The sequence below is a fragment of the Stenella coeruleoalba genome, assembly GCF_951394435.1.
Source record: "Stenella coeruleoalba genome assembly, chromosome: 7".
NCBI classification, from domain to species: domain Eukaryota; kingdom Metazoa; phylum Chordata; class Mammalia; order Artiodactyla; family Delphinidae; genus Stenella; species Stenella coeruleoalba.
The window spans coordinates 30192701-30214860 of NC_137153.1; the positions used below are offsets into that span (position 1 = coordinate 30192701).

A 22160-nucleotide genomic window follows, 5' to 3' on the forward strand; every position below is an offset into this window, starting at 1 on the left:
CTCAAAAAGATAGGAAACCAGCACTAAACAAATATGACCATATTTCAACTTAAAATAATGTTATCAGTACACAATGAAAATCAAACCCAAAATCTAGCCCAGTAAAAAAGGCTCTTCAAGAAAGAAATCTAGGGATTGAAAAATAACAACTTAAAATTATTTGAATTGAAAGGAAAAAATGGATTCTGAAATGCTATTTTATAGTAAGTAGCTGCAATTAACCAAGAATCAATTAACATACATGATGATCGCAAAATGTGGCACACAATTACCTTGCTACCAGTACCTGGTAGGTAAAAGCAATGTAAAATCAACAGACAAAAGACTGCAGTATTTTATATACCAGAGCATAAGCTACTGCCAGAATCTCTCTTGTAAAGAATTCAAAATGGTCCACAGATATTTTAAGACCATAGGTCTAACATGCACGTCCTTACTTGTGTATAAAAGCTACCACTTGTGTCCCTAGACTGTATTCAATTCAAGTACTGAATACAACCAACTCAGATTAGTGCCTACAGTACCAAATGAAACACTTTCAGTTAGGATTTGAGAAAAAAAGACAATCCAGTGGTACAGAAGAGCAACATAATCAAACTGTGACACGTACCTTTTTAGTAGGATGGACAACATGTTTCTCTTTGTACGAAGGCTCCGAAGATAAAACTTCAGAAGATGACATACTACCATTTTTAGGATCTGCTGATGAAGCAACCATCTTTAGGTTTATCATGGAAGTAACATTTTTAGGGGCTGGTGACAGTTCTGTAGATAATGTCTGCCGAACAACATAACCCATTGGTGTCCAAGATAATTCTGCTCAAAGATAACCAAAATTGTTGAACAATCCCAACAGTAAAAAGAAATTCCTTAGAAATTCCAAGCATGCATTACATGAAGTACTCAAGAGCATAGTTAAATTAAGGTGTTGTCAAGAACATTCTCTTGGAAACTACAGTATCCACTAAATTTGTTTTTCTTCTTGGAACATGCATGCTGAATTAACTTGTAAGGGGAACTGATTTTCCTAGGAACTGTTCTTTTAACTTAGAGGTGCAGGTGGTAAACAAAAAAGTTTCCATTAAAAAACAATAATCCACAAATACATCCACGTGGCAAACACACAGATATAATGAGCTAAAGAGCAAACTGTGGCCCTACTAACCTTGATGTGTACCTTTAACATCAGAAATCAAAGATCACTAAACTTCAGCTATCGCAATAACTGGTAATTTATTTCTTTCTAGAACATAGGCATAAGTATGGCAACACTACTCCGTAGATGCCCATGAAACTCTATATACAGACAAAACAAAAGGACATCCTTCAGGACACGGGCAGGTCATGTCAGCAGCCTGTGGCTACCCCACAGTGGGGAGACAGGCTGTTCTTGTCACCACACAGCTATGCATCTTCACAGCAGTTGCTAAAGTGAAGGTCTTTTATTGAACCACGTACGTACCAAACATGCTAACGCAATTGAAAACACACCTGTGAATAAATCTAGAATAATTTTGTGAAAAGGTCTTCTGTTAGGACAAGCTACTCACAAAAACTTCAAAAGCAGAATCTACTGAACTCTCTCTGAATATCTCACTTCTGGGCCAGGTCAGGACAGACCAGCAGTTCTCAAAGTTCTGAGACTCCTAGGACCCTTTCAGGGGTCCAGAGTCAAAATTGTTTTCCTGGTAACAGGAATGTGCCATCTGCCTTCCCCACTCTCACTCTCCCATGAGCGTAGTACAGTGGGGTTTTCCAGAGGCTGTACGACAGAGAACAGTGAAACAGGTGAATGCCGAAGCAGATCTCCTGAGCCAGACATTAAAGAGCTGCTAAAACGTAAAGGCTGCTCTCCTCTCCTGACTAGTTTTTTAACTATGGAAAATAGTTATTTTTTTTAATTAAAATGTGCTATGTTAACCTGTAATGGGTTTATTGTTACTTTTAAAGTGAATTAGTAAGTATTTTGTATTTCTCAGTTTTAATTTCAGATATTACAAATATTGACAGTTATCCAAATAAACAGAAATTCTTTGGGGTTCTTTTAAAGGGTATTAAGGAGGTCCTGAGACCAAAAACTATGAGAACCACTGATATAGGTAATGCTTAAGAAAGTAATCATTTCTGAGTTCATAAAATGTCTCACTTAACCGAACAAACATTTCATTTAGAATGCTTTACTTGTACGTAGTTTACACTCCTTGTGCATGGATGTGGGATCTCGTTTGCTTACTTCAGTCTTCTAACAATGATGCCAGTTTATCAACCCATCAGCTGCCTTAAAGAAGGCTTTAAAACAAAAACATTTCAGTTGCACTAGACTGAAAATGAACTAAGAAAACAGACAACAATAGACAATTTTTATATTTTAAAATAATATTTGGTAGCCCACTCTTACCTCTTGTACATGAAGAGGGACTGGTAACAGCATTATCAGTTACAGATCCGGTCCGATTATTATTCTTCACCACCGTTTCACCCTAAAAAACAAACCAGTTCTTTTCTTACTATTTCAGAATAAAAGTAATCATTATTTTTGAAATATATAGTTTCCTTCGCCATTCTTAAAACCTGCAAAACATACGCTAATTAAAAATTCCAAACACGTAAGTACATTATGTGAAAAATTAAATTACTTTCTTCTGCCAAATCTCATTCCCTAGAGGAAAAACCATCCACCGTCTACAGCTTAGCTAGCATCCTTCTATTTCTTTGTTTAGGACATAAACATTTGTATATTATTTTAAATGGATCTCCATAATGGGATCACACCACACGCAGTATCATGTAACTTAGGGGAAAAAAACCAACATACAACCAACAATTTCCAAATCAGCACAGATGTACCTACACGATTCTTAGAGCCGAAGTGCCCACTGTGAATGCAAAAGCTGTCGTTCACCACACCCCCACACCAAGGCTCAAAAAATCCCTGAACATACCCACAAAAACAAATACAGGCCTTCTAATACGTACTCCCTTTCACAGACAGAAAGCTGCCACACGCATGGAAGAGGCACCAAACGACACTTGGGGACAAGTCAGTACATTAAGAGAGACCTCAAAATGACCAGCAGCCAAGGTGAAAGGAAAATGATAAATTCACACTGAATGGATTTAAAATAAATTCTGGAGTTCATATGTTTCATAAACTTATCCATTTTACCATTCCATTACATCTAAGCCTAGTTAAAAAAAAAAAAAAAAAAAAAAAGAATTGTTCAGTGGCCAAAATAGCTGATTGCTGAATATGCCTTGTGCCACTTCTCTGCTTGGATAGTAGAAGCCTGTTAACCTCCAAGAGCTGTTTCAGAACAATGGAAAGAACATGTTCCTTAACTAGGACAGAAAGCCCCCATTTTCAATACAAATAGAAATAAAGCAAAATCCTCCATGTGGCATCCACTGATTCCTGGCCCCGTGGTAGAGCTCACCAAGGGCCTGGAAATACCTACTTCACCCTGGGCCTTCCTGCCCCAGGGCCTCCCCAGAGGACCCACCACTTCCCTACAGACATCAGGCAGGGCTCTCTGGGCAGGCAGGTGTCACTTGCTAACCTGCAAATTCCAAATTACTGCCTGACAGATGCACACCATACCAATCTTGCAGGAGGTGCCGCCTAGAGCACCCACCCCATCCCAGGAGTGCAAAGCTGTCTGCTTCAATCCACTGCAGGACTGAGGCCCAACCTCTGAACAGAATCTCGATGATTTCATTTCGCTACTACTAAATGGATGCAAAACAAGGGTGACTGGGGAAGTGAATTTTTATTTTTAATGAAACATTTCTGGAAACTCCAAAGGCATGGGGAGGTTGGGAGTCTGGCAAAGAGAAAGATGCCATTCTCCCTTCTATTAGCACCTTTCTCAGCTTCCAAAACACTGGGCTAGTCCTGGAGGAGGTGATGTGGCATCAACATAGCTCTGTGGAAGTGACTGCACACTGAGAAACAAATTCCCTTCCGGCCCCATCCTATAGGCTGCTGTGTTCTCTATGGGGCTCCAGATAGACACAGTATGTAAAGGCAATTATGTTAACTAAAAAAAAATAAATTCATCAAAGGAGAAAATAAAATAACATAAATGATTAAAACACAGCCTGTTCTTTGAGTAAACGTAACTTTTATGCTCACCAAAGCCAATGAAACACTAGAAATGGCTTACCTATTCTAGAATGGTTAAGTAAATTATATATATCAATACCAAAGATTCAATGCAACAGTTATATTTTCAAAAAATATTTTATGACATGGAAAAACTACCACAAGTTTTGAAAAATTCAAACACAAGCTTGTATCATCCATGTGTATCCTAAATTGAAAGGAATGCCCCTCAATTCCCACAATGTACCATTAAAAAAAGAATAAGTGTCAAACATGGTTTTCTCTTGGTTGTACAGCTTCAGACAATTTTTTTTTCCTGAATATTTTCCTCATGTTGAAAGATGTTACTAATACCATCAGGAAAAAAAGGTTTCTTTTAGAGGGAAAATGGGAAAAAAACAAAAAAATACTCCACACATAATTCAAGAGTGTGAATATATAAAGCAATGAGTATGTACATCTCCCCACATAGCATGATATGTCTTACTTCTTGTCCACATATGCAGTACTCATATGTAACAAGTGACCATGACATAAAGTGCCAGTCATGCTTCCACTCACCCTGGACCCGCTGTACTCTGTCCTACTTTTGTACAGTGCTCACGGGTTTAGAATTATCCACTGACCACCCATGATGAAAGCATGGAGCCCCTCGACTACTCAGCTATTCCATACACCCAGCCAGGGCCCAGAAAGCAGTCACAAAGCTGCCTAATGAAACTGTGATTCTTCTGTATCAGTCAATCGGCCTTACTTATCACCACTGTGTAAAAGGAAAACACCAAGGTATGATAGTCTAAGGGTCAACATGTGGGGAATGATTTATTTTCTGCACATTATAAGCCACTACCATCAAGTCTTCAGAGGGTTTAGTATCCAGGCACCCAAGAGAAGTGCTAGGACAGGAAATGGAAATCCTTTCTCCATTCAAGAGGTAAATGAACTGGTGAGCTCTGTTTTCTTCATTGTTTCTTCTTTCTCCTTACCTCCATACTGGGATGGGCCCCAATTTGTCACAAGCCATTTTAGGGACTACTAACCCAATAAGGTTTTTTCCTGGAAGTCTCAAAATCAATCTGTTTGAGAGGAAAAATGTGTCAATTTGATGGAGTAAAACTTTGAGATCAAATGGTGAATACAGTGCAATTTAAAATTATTAGGCGCTGAGTGCACTTATTGCAATGACATTTTCCGTATCATTGACAAGACTGAGGTGCAGATAAAAAGCCTGGAAAAATCAGAAGTTACACTACACAGTTTTAACATTACTATTTGATTTAAAAAAATCTCTTTCCCTGTATTGGAAAAAGTGCTACCAGAATGCAATGGTAGAAACAACATTTTCACAATGTGCTGTGGAAGCAGGAACCCGTGCTACAATCCTCTCCTCCTGAGACACTGCAATGCTTTCTAGCCACCAGATATGAAGACACTTGCTAAGTGATTCTCTGGAAAGAATAGCCACACCAGGTGTTACAGCTGACTATAAACAGTTCAAACAACAGAGAAAGTCACCTAAGCGAACTGAGAGGCCCCTCCCACACCAAGATGTGAAGTGTAGTATTTGAAGTGATGTCCTTGCATCACTACCCATCACTGAGGAGAAAGGAAGAAAGAAGGGAACAAAAAGAGCAGGAGGCTGCACTCACCTCTGCTAACACTGCAGCAGGTTTCCCCACTTCTCTTAGAAGAGAAACGTCAGTAGAGGCAGAGCGTAAAGGCCCCCACTTGAGCTGCTTTTGTATCTCTGGTATCTCACTGTTCTCTCGACCCTGCAGTTCAGGAAAATCCAACCTGGTAAATTCAAACTCAGGTTTGGAGGCAGATCCACTTTTTTCAATGATTCTGGATTTCCTGTCTGTTCGTTTATAATAACCATCTGTATTTACAGAATTAAAAGTAGGGGTAAAAATTTAGATGTTGTCTAATGACCTGTACTCACACTTAAATTGCAGAGTAGAAAGTCTATTGCTATTGATGCAACACGTTATTGTCCAAACAGCCTAATTTTTTTGTAGTGTTGTTAACCTTCTCTGTAACAGTGGAAAACATAAATGACCATGGGGGCCACCAAGCAGAAAAACGAAAACACACTGCAAATTTTAGGAGTAACTCTAAAGTGGATGAAATAGCTACCTTAACCTGACTGTGCAGCTGGGCATTTCAATTATTCTTAATACACACTTTAGAGATTTGTGAGATTAAGGGGACTCTTAAAAATTTTCTTTAAATAATAAAATTTCCATGTTTTAGTTTGCTGAAAGAAACTGCAGAGAAACAAGTAAAACGAAACTTATAAGCTCTTTCCCATCTTTCTCCTTCAAATGCAAATGAATGATGCTACAGGTTACAATGCCATAAAGCCCCAGCATTTTTTAAATTATTTAATTGTAAGGCTAGAGTTATTACAGTTAACTGTTCAAATTTTCTTTCATATTACCAAGTACCAGATGGTTTATGAGTGAAGTCAACACCAAGAGAAAAAGTTACATATCAAGTAACAATAAATTACACATGTAAATAAAATGACAGACCATTCCCAGTAAGTACGCTATTACAAAGGTTTTAAGTTATTATATAAACAGATGATGGCTGTGATCAATGTGCAATAGTAAGTAATTTACATGAAAAAAACAAGACGTCATGTATAATCACTAACTTTCAGCCAGAGACTGGAACAGCAGTTTTCAAGACCAGAGCAGACATGTCCTCTGAATGACTGTCCTGCCCCAGGTTTAGTATTGTTTAGGATGGGATTTAAACCACAGTCAACTCTCCCACGTATTAAAAAGTGTCCCAACAGAATACCAGAGAAGCTATTTCAGGGATGAACATGATCAAATATAGTACAAGGGATGTGACTGTAATTCACTTTTATTTAACAACTGTTTTGAGGCGGGTGATTATCACCTACTTGCTATGTGACTTAACAGAAGTTCTTGCACAAAACAAGGTAATAACATGTTAAGGACACGTCATAGAGCCCACACAAACAAGTTCCCTCCCCGGGAGGAAAGGCCCCCAGGATCCCACAGGAAACCTGATGGCCTCAGTTTTTCATGATGTGTAAGCCCACAAAAATAGTTCAAAGAACAGAGACGTTTCTGGGGGTAGACAAGGTAGGAAGACATAACATACAGAGCATGTTATTTTTACCTGATTTCAAACTATTCTCAGCATGAATGGACATACGAGGTGAACTTTTAACTGATTTTAGATCAGATGATATAGGTCTATCAGTCTTCTTAGTGTCAAACTTCTGCTCATCACAGGTTTTCTTCTGCAGGAAACAATAAAAAGTAAACATAATTGAAAAGTAACATATTAAAAAGTAACATAAATTCACTATAAAAAAGGCTCAAATCTGCAAATTCATAAGTACAACTCAACCATTTTTTAGAAAGGTTAGACCGTATCAAATTTTAAATATCTCAAAATTTAAATATCTTAAATAACACGCAAGAACTTACCAGTTCTTTATGTTTTAAATGCTAAAGTGATCAACAAAACCAAAACATTTACAGACCTTAAACAGAGCTTTTGTGTCTTGCGGGAGAGGGCACACGTGCTCATTTCGTGGCTTCACGGTTTGAAAACCTCCGAAACAACCGGGTTGGTTGTAATCATACTGGGAGCCAGGCACTGGGCAAACATTTTGTGACGACTCCAGGGTGTAAGGAGAATAGGCATATGGATGAAGAGGGATCTCAGGAGATAAATACTGAGGTGGAAAAGTTGAAGCTCCAAAAGCCATATCTTCGGCATAGAGTTTCTGTCTAAATAAAATGGGTAAATTTTAGTTGCAGATTTAATACCACAAACCAAGGAGCTTAATATTTTGTAATAAACAAATTTAAACTTTTTACTATTTTTGAGGTCATTTATTCTAGCAATACCTCAAATTAAAAACCAAATAAAACCTCTGAGCACTTTTTCTTAACCTGCAAAGAAAGATGCTGACCTAGTTCTGTTTTTTTCATTACTTATCTGGAACCTCCATGAAAGGACCCTACTATAAGGAACATTAGAAAAGCCCAAGGAGGCTCCAGCAGCTTTCCACTCTCATGCTGTCAAATATTTGGAAAAGCCTCTCTCAGCAACCCTGGCCAAAAGAGCTATCCAGACCATTCTCTCAATAGAGGGAGTTTTTTACTGCCCATCCAACCTCTACCCCGACAACCTGCAGGGCCTGCCTCCTGAGGCCCCAGGTGCCCGCAGACAGCCTGCCCAGCCCCTTCCCTGCTCCAAGCCCACTGCCACATCCTGTGCTCTACTGACTCTTGGGGCTGGAGTTGCAATGGGGACACTACGCACAAGGCGGTCCAGGAACTACACACGCTGCTAACAAGATGGAACCATCTGTGAACACTGCTACTGCCTCAACTTTCTCAAGCTGCTAGGCTAAACTGAAATATAATTTAACATTGATTTTTTTTTAGCAAATTTGGTATACGGCCAGAGGTTTCAACCATTTTGCAATGAAAGTTGATACAATGACAAAATGCTAAGCAGCTGAGTTAAATACAAATCACTATCTTCTCATTCCTACAAATAAGCACCAGCAGATGTTTCTGTGACTTTCCAGAGCTCCAAATTATCTTGTAGCAAATCAATGAAATCCCAAAGTGTACTGGTCCACTGAAAGGCAGGAAGAGCCAAAGCTAATGATGAGACATCCCATATGATCTTCCAACTGTTCAACTGTCAGGAGATATGGGCGTAGGCACCACTTACTAGAAGTCGTGTTTCTACTCTGCTGCAAGTAAGAGTCTGCACTGAGGAAGGAAAGGAGTCACTATCTACAGGCTAGACCTGTTAACACACTGATGAGAATGTTCACTGCTTTCGCTTCCATGCAGCACTGAACTGCCTGGAATCACCGTCTATTAATTCATGACATTTTATAACAAGTTTAAATCTTATAAGATCTTTTTCTTGTAAGCAATTGATTCTAGTAATGAAATATTCCAGATTAAAACCCCAACGAACCCTTTTACTGACCATTTTCTGCCCCACAGAACACCTGGCCTAGTGCTGCTCTTTGCTGAGAAGAGAAAGATTCAAAGCTTCATCCTGCTCCCCAGATGCTAACCCTAGATGTGAATCTCTGTTTTATTTTGTTTGATGCTCAGAAAATCTAATGGAGGGCAGATGAAGGTGAAGAACCTGTTCTCCACAAAAGAAGATAGGCAAAGAAGATGGGCTGATAGCAAAAAAAAAAAAAAGTTAAAATGACTAGCCCAAGTCCAAAACATGGATAAATGAACAAACCAATGAAATTCAGGTAAAGAAGGAAAGGGAGGTGGGAGGAGGCAGGATCCAGTAGTGGTTTTGAAGGCTGTTGTCACCCAGAAAATTTTTCTCCTGTGAATCAGGAGACCTCGGTTTGGGTCACAATCTGGTTTCCCCCTTTGGACTAGTCACTTGGGTTTCTATCCCCTCACTGATCCTTATTCCTCTGGAAAGTTGATATTTTTTCTTTCCATCCCAGGTAAATATAGTTACATGCAGAGAGCAACATACAACACAAAACTTCAAAGAGATAACCCACAGCATCTGCGGTTGGGGCTTCAAATGGCTTGCCTCTGAAGTTCCAGTTGCCACGAATCACTCAGATGGCCCTTAACCATAGTAACACACTTCCTCTATGCCCCACCGTCTCATCTGCCCCCCTCCTTTTGCTATTAGCAGCCCCTAACCTCCCCTGCTAATCTCTCAGCCCCACTTCCCCTTACCCCATCACTACCGACGACCACCAAGTCTCCCAGGACCCTCCTTCCTGCCAAGCTCAGTAGCCTCTATTGCATGGTGTCTACTTCTATCACATCACTTGAAAAGCTCCACTAGCCTGCACTTGGCAGCCTCTCCTTGCTCTCACCCATTTTCCAAAGGTTCCTCCATGGCGTGGCCTCCCCTACACTCTCCCTATCTCATCTGGCAGACTCACTCTGAGTCAGAATTTCTCCTCGTTCTGCTCAGGACTTCACTTACATACTTCAATTCCAACACTTTCACCACCTCCAGGACTCTATCTCCAACTTACAGGTCATTTCCACTTAATAGTTCACTTTTCCCCCATCTGGCACATATAGCTCCAAAACATAACAACTGGTCCCCAAACCAGCCCCACTGCCAACTTATGCTCTCACGAATAATCCCAAATCTTTCCATGTATTCAACTGGAAACTGCTATAGCGTCTTTTCCACCAAAACCCATATGGACAACCACTGAACCCTTTTCTCTTGCAGCAGGTCTCCAGGTATTTTCTTCTCTATTTCCAGTGCCTAGAACCCAATCAAAACCTTCAAGTCCCTTTCCCTTAAGTTGAGCCAGAAACCAGGAGTGATTATCATGACCCCAACCAAAACACCCCCAAGAGCTCTCTATTTCCTACCCAACAAACCTAACTTTTCAGCTGTACCATGTAGGCCAATTGACTAGTGGCTTCCCCCTAACAATGGGGCCGTACTCCTCTACTGTCTCCCAAACATATCTTGCATCTGGTCCCCTCTAACCAGGCCAGAACCTGTCAGGAATCCAGTCACTCCTCCACCCACCCACCTGACGTGAGCCACACTCTGTGGAGAACTGCTAATTCTCATAGATGAGAGGTTTAACTTAAAAGCATCCATTGGCACTGTGATTTTTACAGTATACTACAAGATACTGAAAAAGCTCAACTTTACCGACAGCAATAGCAGCTTTGGGGAATACAGTGAACTCAGGTCAGAAGAACTGAATGCTAATTCTGGTCCTGGTGCTACGTCTCTGAGGAACTTTGGACAAGCATTTCTAGTCTCAGTTTCTCCTGTGTAAAATAACACTACACCTCCCTGCCAACCTCATGGATTGTGGCAAGCATGAAAGAAATGAACATATTCAGTAATTCCCAAACAAAACACACATGTCCTCATGCATGTGTTACACAGGATTTGTCACAAAGCAGGACTGGGAACAGAGAACTTACTTTGTTTGCATAACCTCTATTTGTTCATTACACCAGTAAATACTCACTACTTCCCAAACATGGCCAATTCTATATACCAGAATACTTCTATTGATATTTGTCTTGTCTATAACAAACCTGGAGGAGATTGGTAGTTCGTGTTCTTCCATCTCCACCAGTTCAAATCTATATATAAGACAAAAACAGGAGCATAGCTCATGAGACAGTCTTTCCCCGCTTAGGAACTAGTGCTTTTCCATGTAATAGGCTTTCACTAATGAACTCCAAATGAATAAATGAAGTCCCCTGGCAAGCACTGCTAGAGGTACTAGAGATGGATATTCTGTTAAAGGTCACTCCTTTAAGGACATACAGAATTAGGTTGCTATACTGGAATAAGTAGGAAAGAGGACATATGTTTGTTACAGAAAATTCTACTCCTTTTTTCAAGGCAGCAAGAGATCTCCATTTAAACAAAATCTGACTATAGCAATGCAAGTCTTAACTTATATTAGAACTGACTAGATAATCACTTCTCTACTGTGTAAAGTCTCACCATTTCATCTCCACTTTAAAGGCACTCATTCTTTCTAAACTTGCCCTTTGGTTTCATGCCTCCTTTGTCTTTAATTGTGTTCTTGCCAGGCAGGAATACTGTCAGTCAACCTTTTCAGTGGTTATAAACAATTAAAAAAAAAAAAAAATCAAAGCTATAAAGGGATAAGGGGTTAAGAAACATAATTTTAAAATTCAGCATTTAGCATCCTTGAGCCTCTGATTAGTCTCAATTCATGTTACTACCAGAATGCTGCTTTAGCTATACAACTATTTTCCACCTTTATATTGGGTCACTAGAATTTCACCCAGCAGATGACTTAAGAGTTCTTGTCACTGAGAGTGATACGTCTTGTATTTTATTATGTGAGCCACTCAAGGTAGGAAATGACTCAAAAGAGACCCATGCCAACCTCCCTTTTACAAAGGATGAAATTACAATGGAAAACTTGGTATTCCTACCAAAGACCTCCAGCACATTCAGGCAGGACTTCAACTTTTGTCAAAAAATATAACTTTCCTTATTTCCTAAATACACCAGACAACCCAATAATTTTCTTATTCATTCCAACTTTCATTCTCGTGAATACAGTTCTAGAATTTGTATGAAGTATAAACTATTTTCAATTACACCATGTAGGTATGGGGAAAAAAAGGAAACAAGTCTGACCCAACAAAGGAACATAAAGACAAGGATTTTTACATAAGCATAAAGGTGATTCATGCCTTAAAAATAAACCTACAAGTAATCCACACAATTATGTGCAAGGTTTAACATTTATTTTTCTAAATTCAGCTAATAAATGGAAACCATTTTGTAAATACCTAGGGAATAAATCCTGAGAAGGAAAAAGAACATTTAAAGGACAATATAAGCCTTCTTTCAAGTCAAATCTAGAATTTATAACCAAAATTTGTAGAATCCATCTCCATAGAACATGTATAAAGCAAAACAGATAAAAGCAAAACCCACTCATTCCTCATGTTTATTTATTTGGGCGTGTCTTTGCCCAATTTCCTCTCGCCCACTCATTCCTGCCATTTCATCTCCCATTAGATACATGATACACTTATAAACTGTATGCACAAATGAACTGCATTTCCCACTAATAAATGCAATGCAGTCTCCACTTTCTGTGCCAAAAATAATCAAATGAATATGGAGAAAGAAAAGGAGAGCTGGAGCTTCAGTTTTTGGTGTGGGACACAGTTAAGTTGTGCTACTGGATCAGATGCTTCTTGGCTGAGGAGCATCTTCTCCAGTTGCTCTGAAAACGTTAATGTGTTAGCTGCTGCATATTTCAAGTTTAATCACCATTAAAGTCAAGCAAAAAAGTCCCCAGGTAAGGCAAGACATTCAGAAGGATACATACTCAGGCACTGCTAGTTCCTGGACACATGGATAGTATGTCGTGGCTGCACAGCTGGGAAAAACGCGTGCTTCTGAAGGCTCTGACCATGCCACACTGAGCCCAGCAAATTTAGGGACAAATGGTTTGACATCTGCTGACAACTTGATGCCCTGAGGAAAAAAAGGGGGTTTTGGCTACCTTCTGAGATCAACCAAGTGGGGGAAAAAAAATTTAAAAAGGGAGAGTCCCTCCCTTCTCGAAGCCCCAGAAATGCTAATGTTGTTGTCCAAATACTTCTGCCTAGCAAGGACAAGAATTTGTTTGCTAACAATTTCTCCGCACTTTTTCACTAGAAAAAAACAGTCTACCAAATATTAAAAATGAAGAATAAGGACAACCAATTAAAGTGAGAGTAAAAGTCAACCCAGACTGTATAGTTAGAACCACAAGTGACAACGTTTCCTTAGCTTTAACGTAGAATATGGTAGTTTACCTCTCTCAGCTGAGTTAGGGACAATCAAACTGTCAAACTTAACTGTAGCGCTCAAAACACACTGCGGAAGTTTATTTCTATTAGATTTCCCAAAGAACTTAAAACTGTTGCTTTTCACTCAGCGAAGCACTAAAAGTTGTTTTGTTGAAACGCAAAAGTAAGCGTTGCTAGAAAATCTTTCTATCGCCATGAGCCCTTGGAATACGAATACAAAAAAATTTGTTTGGCTTTTATTCTTTCAGTTTTTACATCTGTATTGAGAGATTTACTTCCACTAACAACTTATAATCATGGTTTTTAATTTGTGTGAAAGCCAATTTATGCGATTACCAGGGCTCCTTCTAGAGGTACTCTGAGCACGTCGAGCAGACTTCCGCTTCAGAAAACGTTACTAACAAGCTGCTTTAAACACTCGGCTCCCAATCAGCAGTGCGGTGAGCCGGCACGGTAGCGCAACCCCTCCGCAGCCTCGGGACGAGAGGCGGTTTCCCGTCGACAGCGTCCTTTCTCACCGCGTTTAACGGCGGGCCGTGTGGACGCGCCCGGGGGCTGGGGACCGCGGCCGCCCACCCCGACGCCCCCGGGCCTGTGCCCAACAAGCCTCCGGGCCACGCTAACCCAGCTCCTACCCCGTCCGCGCAAGACCATCATTTTGGGGCGCCCAGGGCCGCCATCCTCACCTCTCCCGCGGGCTCCCGCGGTCCCTCCGACGCCATGGCGGGTGGCTAGGAAGAGGCCTGGCCAGGTAGGCCAGTAGCCCGACGGCAGGCGGAACGGAAGCGCGACGCTCCTCCTCCCCGCTTTTCCACCTTTGGAGCGAACTCCAGGAACTGCGTCACAAAAACGCGCCCCGGCCCCGCCCTGCTTCCGGCCGGAAGTGTGCGCGGTGACAGTTTTGGGCCTGCGCGAGGTTCCCGGTGGGGTGACCCTCTGGGCCGCCAAAGCCCAGCGCGTGTCGAGTGTGGAGTTACAAGAAACTGTCTCCGCAAAGACAGCGGACAACCCCCGGTCGGCCAGGCCTGGACGAGGGGACGGTGCACAGGGTGGCGGGCACCTGGAGCGGGGAAGCTGGGGACTTAAGGGAACCGCATACCCTGTACTCCTACGAAGGGAGAAAGCCAACAAGATTGGGCGTCTTAAATTTCCAGGAACCTAAAGCAGTTTGGAAGTAACCGCGGAAAAGAATTTCAAAACTGCTCAGTTCAACAGACAGCTATTGACCACTAGGGAATGTGCTGGGAAAGGTAGAGATGGAAAAGTAGGGTGGAAGTAAGCAGTCTCCAGGGCAGGAGACTTTAGGTAGAATGGGAAGTGGGAGACAAGGAGTGAGGAAGTGGGGAGGGAGGGACGGTGCAGAGTCAAGAATTCTTGCTTACTTGGTGAAGAGTGCAAGCTGTTTGATAGCGGTTAATTAGGTTGAAAATCTTAAACTGGAGGCTGATTGTAGGTTTCCTCTGTTGAGTGACTACCAGGTATTTCAAGCAGTAAATGCAGGCAGCTCCAGCTCATCTCCTGGTGTCCTTCTGTGCAGATCCCACAGGGCGATTAAACATACTTAGACACACCCAAACCTCCAGAGTGGGGAGAGGTTGAGCATTATAGTATACTGGTCTGTACTAAATACAATAGTTTACTTTAACGATTCTGGCATCCTTCTGTTGTCCTAACCTGGGACCTCTCGCCAATGGGCGGGTCCCTGGGGATGAAATAAGTTCTAGGCTCCTGCCCATCACCACCTTCAGTGTTTATTTTGCTCATTGTGTAAAGGCACCACCCTTTTCTAAAGAGAGGGGCATAGAGGACTACCACACTGGGGTCTGGGATCTTATGCTTACTGGCAGCTCACCTAAAAGTTTTCTCCAGCATAAAGCAATGAAGATAAAAAGCCTCTGTTTGCATTCACTCTAAAATATTTTCCTAGCAGCTAAAAAAGCAATTTAACAGACAAAATGCACACTGAAAGAAGGGTGCTTTTTACAGTGCTTTCAAAGTTTTTAAAATGCTGATATTTTATAGAAAACTGTATCCCCATTTGGCACATGGAAAAGAGAAATGGGGTTAAATGGTTTCTCCCAAGGTAACTAGGTGTGGCAGTATTTACATAAGTGGAGGTAGCCCAGAGTATTAAGTTGGGTTTCTTTTTGTTCAGTTGGAGATTCTAGACAATTCTTTAGGAATTAAATTAATGACAGAGCTATAAAATCTACCTTGGCTCTATTAAACTTATCCCTAGTTCTTAGTTCTTCATAAGTGAATTTAAATGGTACCCCCTTAGGATTTCCCTGGTGGCGCAGTGGTTGGGAATCTGCCTGACAATGCAGGGGACACGGGTTCGATACCTGGTCCGGGAAGATTCCACATACCACGGAGCAGCTGAGCCCGTGCGCCACAACTACTGAGCCTGCGCTCTAGAGCCCGTGTGCCGCAACTACTGAGCCCATGTGCTGCAACTACTGAAGCCTGCACGCCTAGAGCCCATGTTGCATAACAAGAAGCCACTGCAATGAGAAGCCCGCATAATGAAACAAAGAGTAGCCCCACCTGCCGCAACTAGAGCAAGCCCATGCACAGTAACAAAGACCCAACACAGCCAAAAATTTAAAATAAATAAATTAAAAAATGGTACCCTCAATCACACCAAGCTAATGGGTTTAAACCCACCTAACATTTTATTTCTATAAAGTGAATTTATTTCCTCAGGACTAAAATTATAAAACTGAAATCATCCAACATCCTCAATAGTCACAAATTAACCTTAAGAAAACAAACCTCAGTAACTTCAAACAGTGATAAATGCAACATACAAACTTTATTTAACAAAAGTAACAGGTAAAGTCAAACAGGCACTTACATTAAAAGAAAAACTGACTAGAAATTTTAAACACCTTACAGTAACCTACTTGCAGTTGCACTTAACTGAGCTTTGTTGCTGTGAAGAATACAGCTCATGCACAGGAATGGATGAACACTTTGTACATTTTTCAAGTATTCACTGAATACTACCTTATATACACATATACATTAAATTTGAAAAAGATTTAATTGATGATCCCCAGATATACTTCATTTTTGTTGATCTTTTGGTAGAGGTCGTCTAAAGAGAAGAATGTGTGGTTCTGTAGAAAGAAAATGTTTTATATTATTTTAATATTATATGGTTAATTTTCATTCATTCAACATAAATTCAAAGAGTTCTCAGTTGAACCAAAATAAAGTAAAATAAATCTATGGTCAATTAATGTTACTTATTGAGGTATCTGAAATAAATTTTGCTCCATGTCACTGTAAACAGTAAACAGAAGAAAACAACCTAACAATGTTCCCCCAGTTTTTACACACCCTGGAGAAAAGGGCTGTTAAGTAAAGATGCAATTTGAGAAGGAGAATGGTTTCTATCTTTAGAATCTCAATTCCAGTGAAAAGAAAAAGGTCTTCTCTTCTTTGGAAAAGACACTTAACACCTCATTCAAAATATGCAGGTCCTAGGGGCCCATCCCTGTAGATTCTGTTTCAGCAGGTGGAGGACTGACTATGAACCTACAGGTAAGGTCCTCAGCTGCATTGTATTATCTGGAGAAACACCTTTTTAATATAATTATATGCTCCAATCCCAAGAAAGTTACAAGTCTTAGAGTTTTTGCTGCTGCTGCTGCTTTTAACAAAAGCAGAAAGCAAGATAGCTTTAGTTTCACCTAATTCAGCTTCTAAGACTTAAAATTTTGTTCAAAGCAGTTTAAGTCCTTTAGTTAGATTTACTGATAACCCAAAAACACAGTTTAACACCACAAAGTTTCTTAGTCTGGTTTACTAATAGTTACTAACAGTAATCTGGAAAACTCTCTGGTAAATACCACGTAATAGCATAAGCACTCAAGTATAACACAGGCAGCACATTTGAGTTCACTAGCTATGCTATCTCATTTCATCTTAATGTGGTAGATACTAATTGTCTAAAGGAAAAAACAAATCACTTCAAATTGCATCAATTTCTATACACAGAACTTCAGGACACTCAGTTGTCTTACATTAAGTTCTTAGTTTTCAAAGAGGAGATACCAGAATTCTAAATATATTTATGGCAAAATACTTCAAGATACTACTAGCAATGACACGCATTTTAAAATAAAACAGAATATCCTTTTCTTTTTTCTTAACTAAATAGTTTATTTTTGCAGTTTAGAAGAATGCATTATTTTCACTCATGGTATTTTATTTACTATAAAATTGGAACCCTCTCTAGGGAGGTATCAGTCATTCAAAAATAGTCAAGCTTATCAGAGTTACTTTGGGATACCTCTGAAACGTCAATATTACTAAAAAAATTTTAACAACCACTACTGTTTTAATTCAGTTAGTGCTTCCCTAATAGCAAAACTTACCTGGCTCATGAATCATGTAATGAACCCAGCCTAGACTCTGTTGGACACCAAGTCTCCTCCACTCCTCTTCAGACATCAGATGGGTTTTGGGTACTTGTTTGGAAAGTTCTCTGGGTAACATGACATGCCTGTTAAAAAATACAGCGAAATATTAGTGCTCTAAGTGACTATGCCTTTCCTACAATTATGGTCACTTTATACATGCATCTTTAGGATACTTAAAATTTGAGTTCTTTGCCCTTAAAGTTCTTTAAAGCAACCCTGTTACATTACCATTAGCATCAATCTTAAAGACTACTCTCTGCTACCTTTAATTCTGATCTTGATGGCCTGTGTTCAAATTAGAGATTAGAATATGCAGTCCAAAAGTAGAAGGCATTTTATTTATGATTAACTTTTTTCCCTAATAGAGACTGCTTGCTAATTGTCTCAATCTTCTTCAGGAATAGAACCTCAAAAACTAAGTGGGACACATGGTTATACAAGACATCCCAGCCTCCCCTGCAGCTACCTCTGGTCACATGTGACTAAATCCTGCCCAACGGGATATAAGCAGAATTTATGCAACTTATGGAAAGTATCCTCGAAAGAAAAGAACATGCCCAATTCTCTTTTTTCTCCTTCCTGTTAGTTATGAAGCAGATTGATATGATCAGGGAGCTAGAGAAACCATCTAAGACCACAGAAGTGATTATAAATTAAGAATGGTCCCTGATTTTAAGAAGTGTCATACTAGCCCCAGGTAGCAGGGCTGGGGGAATCTAGCTTGTTACAGTTAATTTGGGTTTCCTATTACTCTATAGATCTGTAGTAGACACAAGTCCTTGTACATAACTCCAGAAGTTGCTTTATACTTTGTTCGAAATTAAAAGCAAAGAACACTAAATGCACATATACACGTACCCGCTACCTAAAACAGACATTCAGTTTTCCAATAAGTTACTGGCCTATATCCAAAACTTTAATCAATTTTTAAAGAAGGCATGCAATATTCTTCAATGTCAAACCATTAAGAATAGGTACAATTGGAGATTTGAAAAATTCTTAGAAAACAAATATGCACCCCCACCGACTTCTTATTTAATTACAATTGAAAGGATCTTTATAAAAATCAAAATTCCCAGGCTCATTTTTAATCACTTCCAGGAGCAGTAGTTTTATACCGTCATCCATTACCACCAACCAAATTTTTTGACTAGTATTAGATATATGCCTGTGAATTTGTTGGCTGGGGTAAGAAAGGAGCAGTCAGGTCACAGGAAAACTGAACCCATACCCATAATAAGCACTAAACTGTCACCAACTTAAGTTCTAGTCTGTGAGTGGTTGGTTAAGTACCAATTTCCTATAATTTGCATAACAAAATCAAGCCTTAGAACTGTTGTGTTATGTTGCTTGCTGGCCACAAGGCCACCAAGTCAAATTATGCTTACTATCATAGTTGGTAAAAATTTTACCAATTACAGTGAACTACATGATGATTCTTAGCAATACTTACCAGCTAGCTCATTGACTCTTGAAATACTGCTTTAACATCTACTTTTAAGGCTCTGCAAATAGCCTGTTACCTTATTTCTATCCTCTACATAATTGTTGATTAGTCTCAAGAGAAATGTAAAATGCAAACTAGCTTTTGTACTCATATTATGTATGCCGTACAAAATGTTCCAATTTATGTCTAGATATAAGTCATATACCCTACCTTCTCCATAAACCATGGAGACAGGCTAACTTCATCAGGATTTGATTACGAGGGAAAAATGTATAAGTAGCTTCAAACTCAGATGGGAAGTCTACCTGTATTTTTTTCTGCATGGATATAACTCCTCTATGTATTTCTAACTACATGTAAGGAGAACTGTTTCCAAAAATCTAACATTTCAGTACCAAGGGCTTATCATGGAGGGTGAAGAGGGGGTTAAAAAAAGTCCACAGCAGTACAAACAACAAAGGAGCTACTAAGATAACACTGCAAGATACAATTAAATTTCCCTTCTCTGGACGTTACTGTCCTGTTTGATAACGGCAAGTGGCTTGGTCAAGAAAGACCAGGTTTCATTAATATTGGATTAGATATTAATTAGATTAATACTGGATTAGATAGTAATTAGATTAAAACTGGATTAGAATATATCATTTCAGATATGACAGGATTTTCTTCTATTCATTACTACACATAAACCACTTAGTCTATTAGGCTAAAATCTTGATAGCACAGACTAGTTTACTTCGTGCTCATCAATGATTATGCTAGTATACTGAAACTAGAAAATGTAACTACTGCCAGGAAAAGTCCTGAAAAGTACTACTTGGAGCCAGACATGTTTCACAATTAATATTTTCCCAGATTTTTAGAAAGATTGTGGTTTTACATTCTGTCCATTATTGGATAACCCCTGCTGGGCAATGCAGGTATTACTAACCTGCAAAGCTGCCCAGAGAAATCCTCCGTTTTTCTCCAGGGAAAGATTTACAAGATACTAAGAAAGAATTACAAGATACTAAGGGGAGGGGAAAAAAGAGGCCACCCACTGTTATATCCTTTCTAACTCAAATAACATTCTTGGAAATCTAACGTAAAAGGATAGGAGGCAGAAAATAAGGTCACTATTTGGCCCCTCCTACAAGTTGGTAGTTTCCCAGAATGCAGCGTCCTAGTCACCACCCAGGAGAACTGGGTGGCGCTGGTCTTTGAAGCCACACCCCAGCTAAGACTCCTGCATATATTAAAGCTAATGTTAAGTGTTTCTTCCCTCACACAATCCAATTTGCTAATCTTACACATTTAGCAACTATGTTCTAGTGCATCACATAATGATGCAGAAACCAGAAATCCCTCAAAGCCAAAAATTTTGCCGATACACACTAGCAGAAAAAAATGCCCCAAATCCATTCGAGTTCTCAATTTTGTCTCAAAAGGAAGCCCCTTTAATAATAACCCAAGAGGATTAACACGCACCAGCCTCTGCCGAAGTCGCCATACTCAAGACACATTTCGAATCCCAAGGAAGCTCATTTTAGGGGGACTCCCCTACAAGCTACTTTTTAGGGCCATTAACTTCAAATGAGAGAAAAAGAGAAGTGTTTCTCTGGCGACGTTACCTGAGCAAAATTACCCTTCCGACAGCCCTTCGCCCGCTGTGACTGGGAGGGGGACGTTTGCCTAAATGCGAACTAGGCCTAAGTTCTTAGGAACCGCTGCGATTCAGGCTCTCGGCGTTGCACTTCAGCTACGCCAGGTCCGCTCAGGCCCTCGGCCCCTTCCCCTTAAGGTAGCAATTCTGCACCAGAAGCGGCCCCATCCTCGCCCCAGCCTCGTCCTCTTCACAGACAGGAACAAAGGGCGGAAACCATCCGGGCCGGCCCTCCAGGCGAGGAGAAGCGCAAGCTCCCGCCCGGGCGACCCGACCCCGACACAACCGCGACTCCCGGCAGGCCCCCGGGCTCGACCCTGACCCTACCGCCGGCCCCCGGCCCCGAGTTCCGACCCCAACCTCAGCCCGACGCACTTCCACCCCGATTCCCGGTCCTGGCCCCTGGTACCCGGCCCAAGTTCCAGCTCAGGCTTGGCCGGGGCCGCGGCTGAGTTAGGCCGTCCGGTCCGCTCACCGGTACTCGTAGTGCTCATCGAAGTACTTGTCCGAGTAGTAGATCTGCTTATGGGCCATCCTGCGGGAGGGCGGTGGGCAGCAAGGGACTGGAGCGACGAGGCGCGAAGAACGGGCGCAGGCGACCGACACGCCCTCGCCAACTGAAGGCAACGACTCGACTGAGACCAACCGACCGTAAGCCAAACGAGTCCGGTTTGAATCCGACAGCCTGCCGCTGATTGGACGACAGTGTTGACCAATCACCTTCCACGCACTCTGCGGATACGCCGGGACCGGCTCCCAGCCTATCGTCGCCGCCCCTCCGCGGCGTTCGCACCCAGATCAGCCAATCAAAGGCCTGTTGCGAGGTCGGCCTAGGAAAGAAGTGGATGATTGGCGTGGCGTGAGGGCGGGGATCTCCCTGACGAAAAGGGGAGCGGCCAGGGAAGGGCGGAGCCGGGACGTTAAGGGCCGTAGAGCGCGTGCGCAGGGGTTTAGAAAGTTCCAGGTCCGCGGAGCCGTTGGGGCAGCGAGCCTGCGGGAGGGGTAAGGTATCGCGGGGTTTGGCGAGGGCGGGGGGGTGGGGGCTGCCCGACGAACGGCACTCTGTGCGCAGGCGCACCTTCCCCAGACCCGTCTCCGCGTCTTAAGTCAGTGGGAGGTGAGAAAAGCCAGCCCGTGGTCCTAGACTGTGGGAAACCCAGACGTGGGAAGCGTGAGGGGAGGAGTATCACCGCGGGCG

The 22160-nt window shown here is 41.3% G+C and overlaps 2 protein-coding genes across 17 annotated transcripts in view; both read right to left on the minus strand.

Moving 5' to 3' along the window:
* Positions 1 to 14392, minus strand: part of SECISBP2 (SECIS binding protein 2) — a 39611-nt gene extending 25219 nt beyond the window's left edge. For 2 of the 16 annotated variants that reach the window (XM_079925931.1, XM_079925925.1), the window contains exons 1-8: positions 14130 to 14392; positions 12978 to 13126; positions 11188 to 11235; positions 7629 to 7878; positions 7259 to 7382; positions 5752 to 5981; positions 2399 to 2480; positions 611 to 816 (exon numbers count right to left, since the gene is read on the minus strand). In XM_079925931.1, the coding sequence (XP_079782057.1) occupies positions 611 to 816; positions 2399 to 2480; positions 5752 to 5981; positions 7259 to 7382; positions 7629 to 7878; positions 11188 to 11235; positions 12978 to 13126; positions 14130 to 14165 (1125 nt within the window). In that variant the 5' untranslated portion in view covers positions 14166 to 14392. Of the gene's footprint in view, positions 1 to 610; positions 817 to 2398; positions 2481 to 5088; positions 5698 to 5751; positions 5982 to 7258; positions 7383 to 7628; positions 7879 to 11187; positions 11236 to 11605; positions 12347 to 12977; positions 13127 to 14129 lie in introns of those variants that run through there. The other 14 variants (XM_079925933.1, XM_079925923.1, XM_079925934.1 and 11 more) reach the window with 13 other exon arrangements.
* Positions 14393 to 16281: 1889 nt separating this feature from the next.
* On the minus strand, positions 16282 to 21618 carry CKS2 (CDC28 protein kinase regulatory subunit 2). Its single transcript, XM_079927511.1, has 3 exons — positions 21438 to 21618; positions 17829 to 17956; positions 16282 to 16565 (listed from the first exon to the last, which is right to left on the minus strand). The coding sequence occupies exons 1-3, from the start codon at positions 21494 to 21496 to the stop codon at positions 16513 to 16515; spliced, it is 240 nt and encodes a 79-aa protein (XP_079783637.1). The 5' UTR covers positions 21497 to 21618; the 3' UTR covers positions 16282 to 16512.
* Between the last annotated feature and the right edge of the window lie 542 nt (positions 21619 to 22160).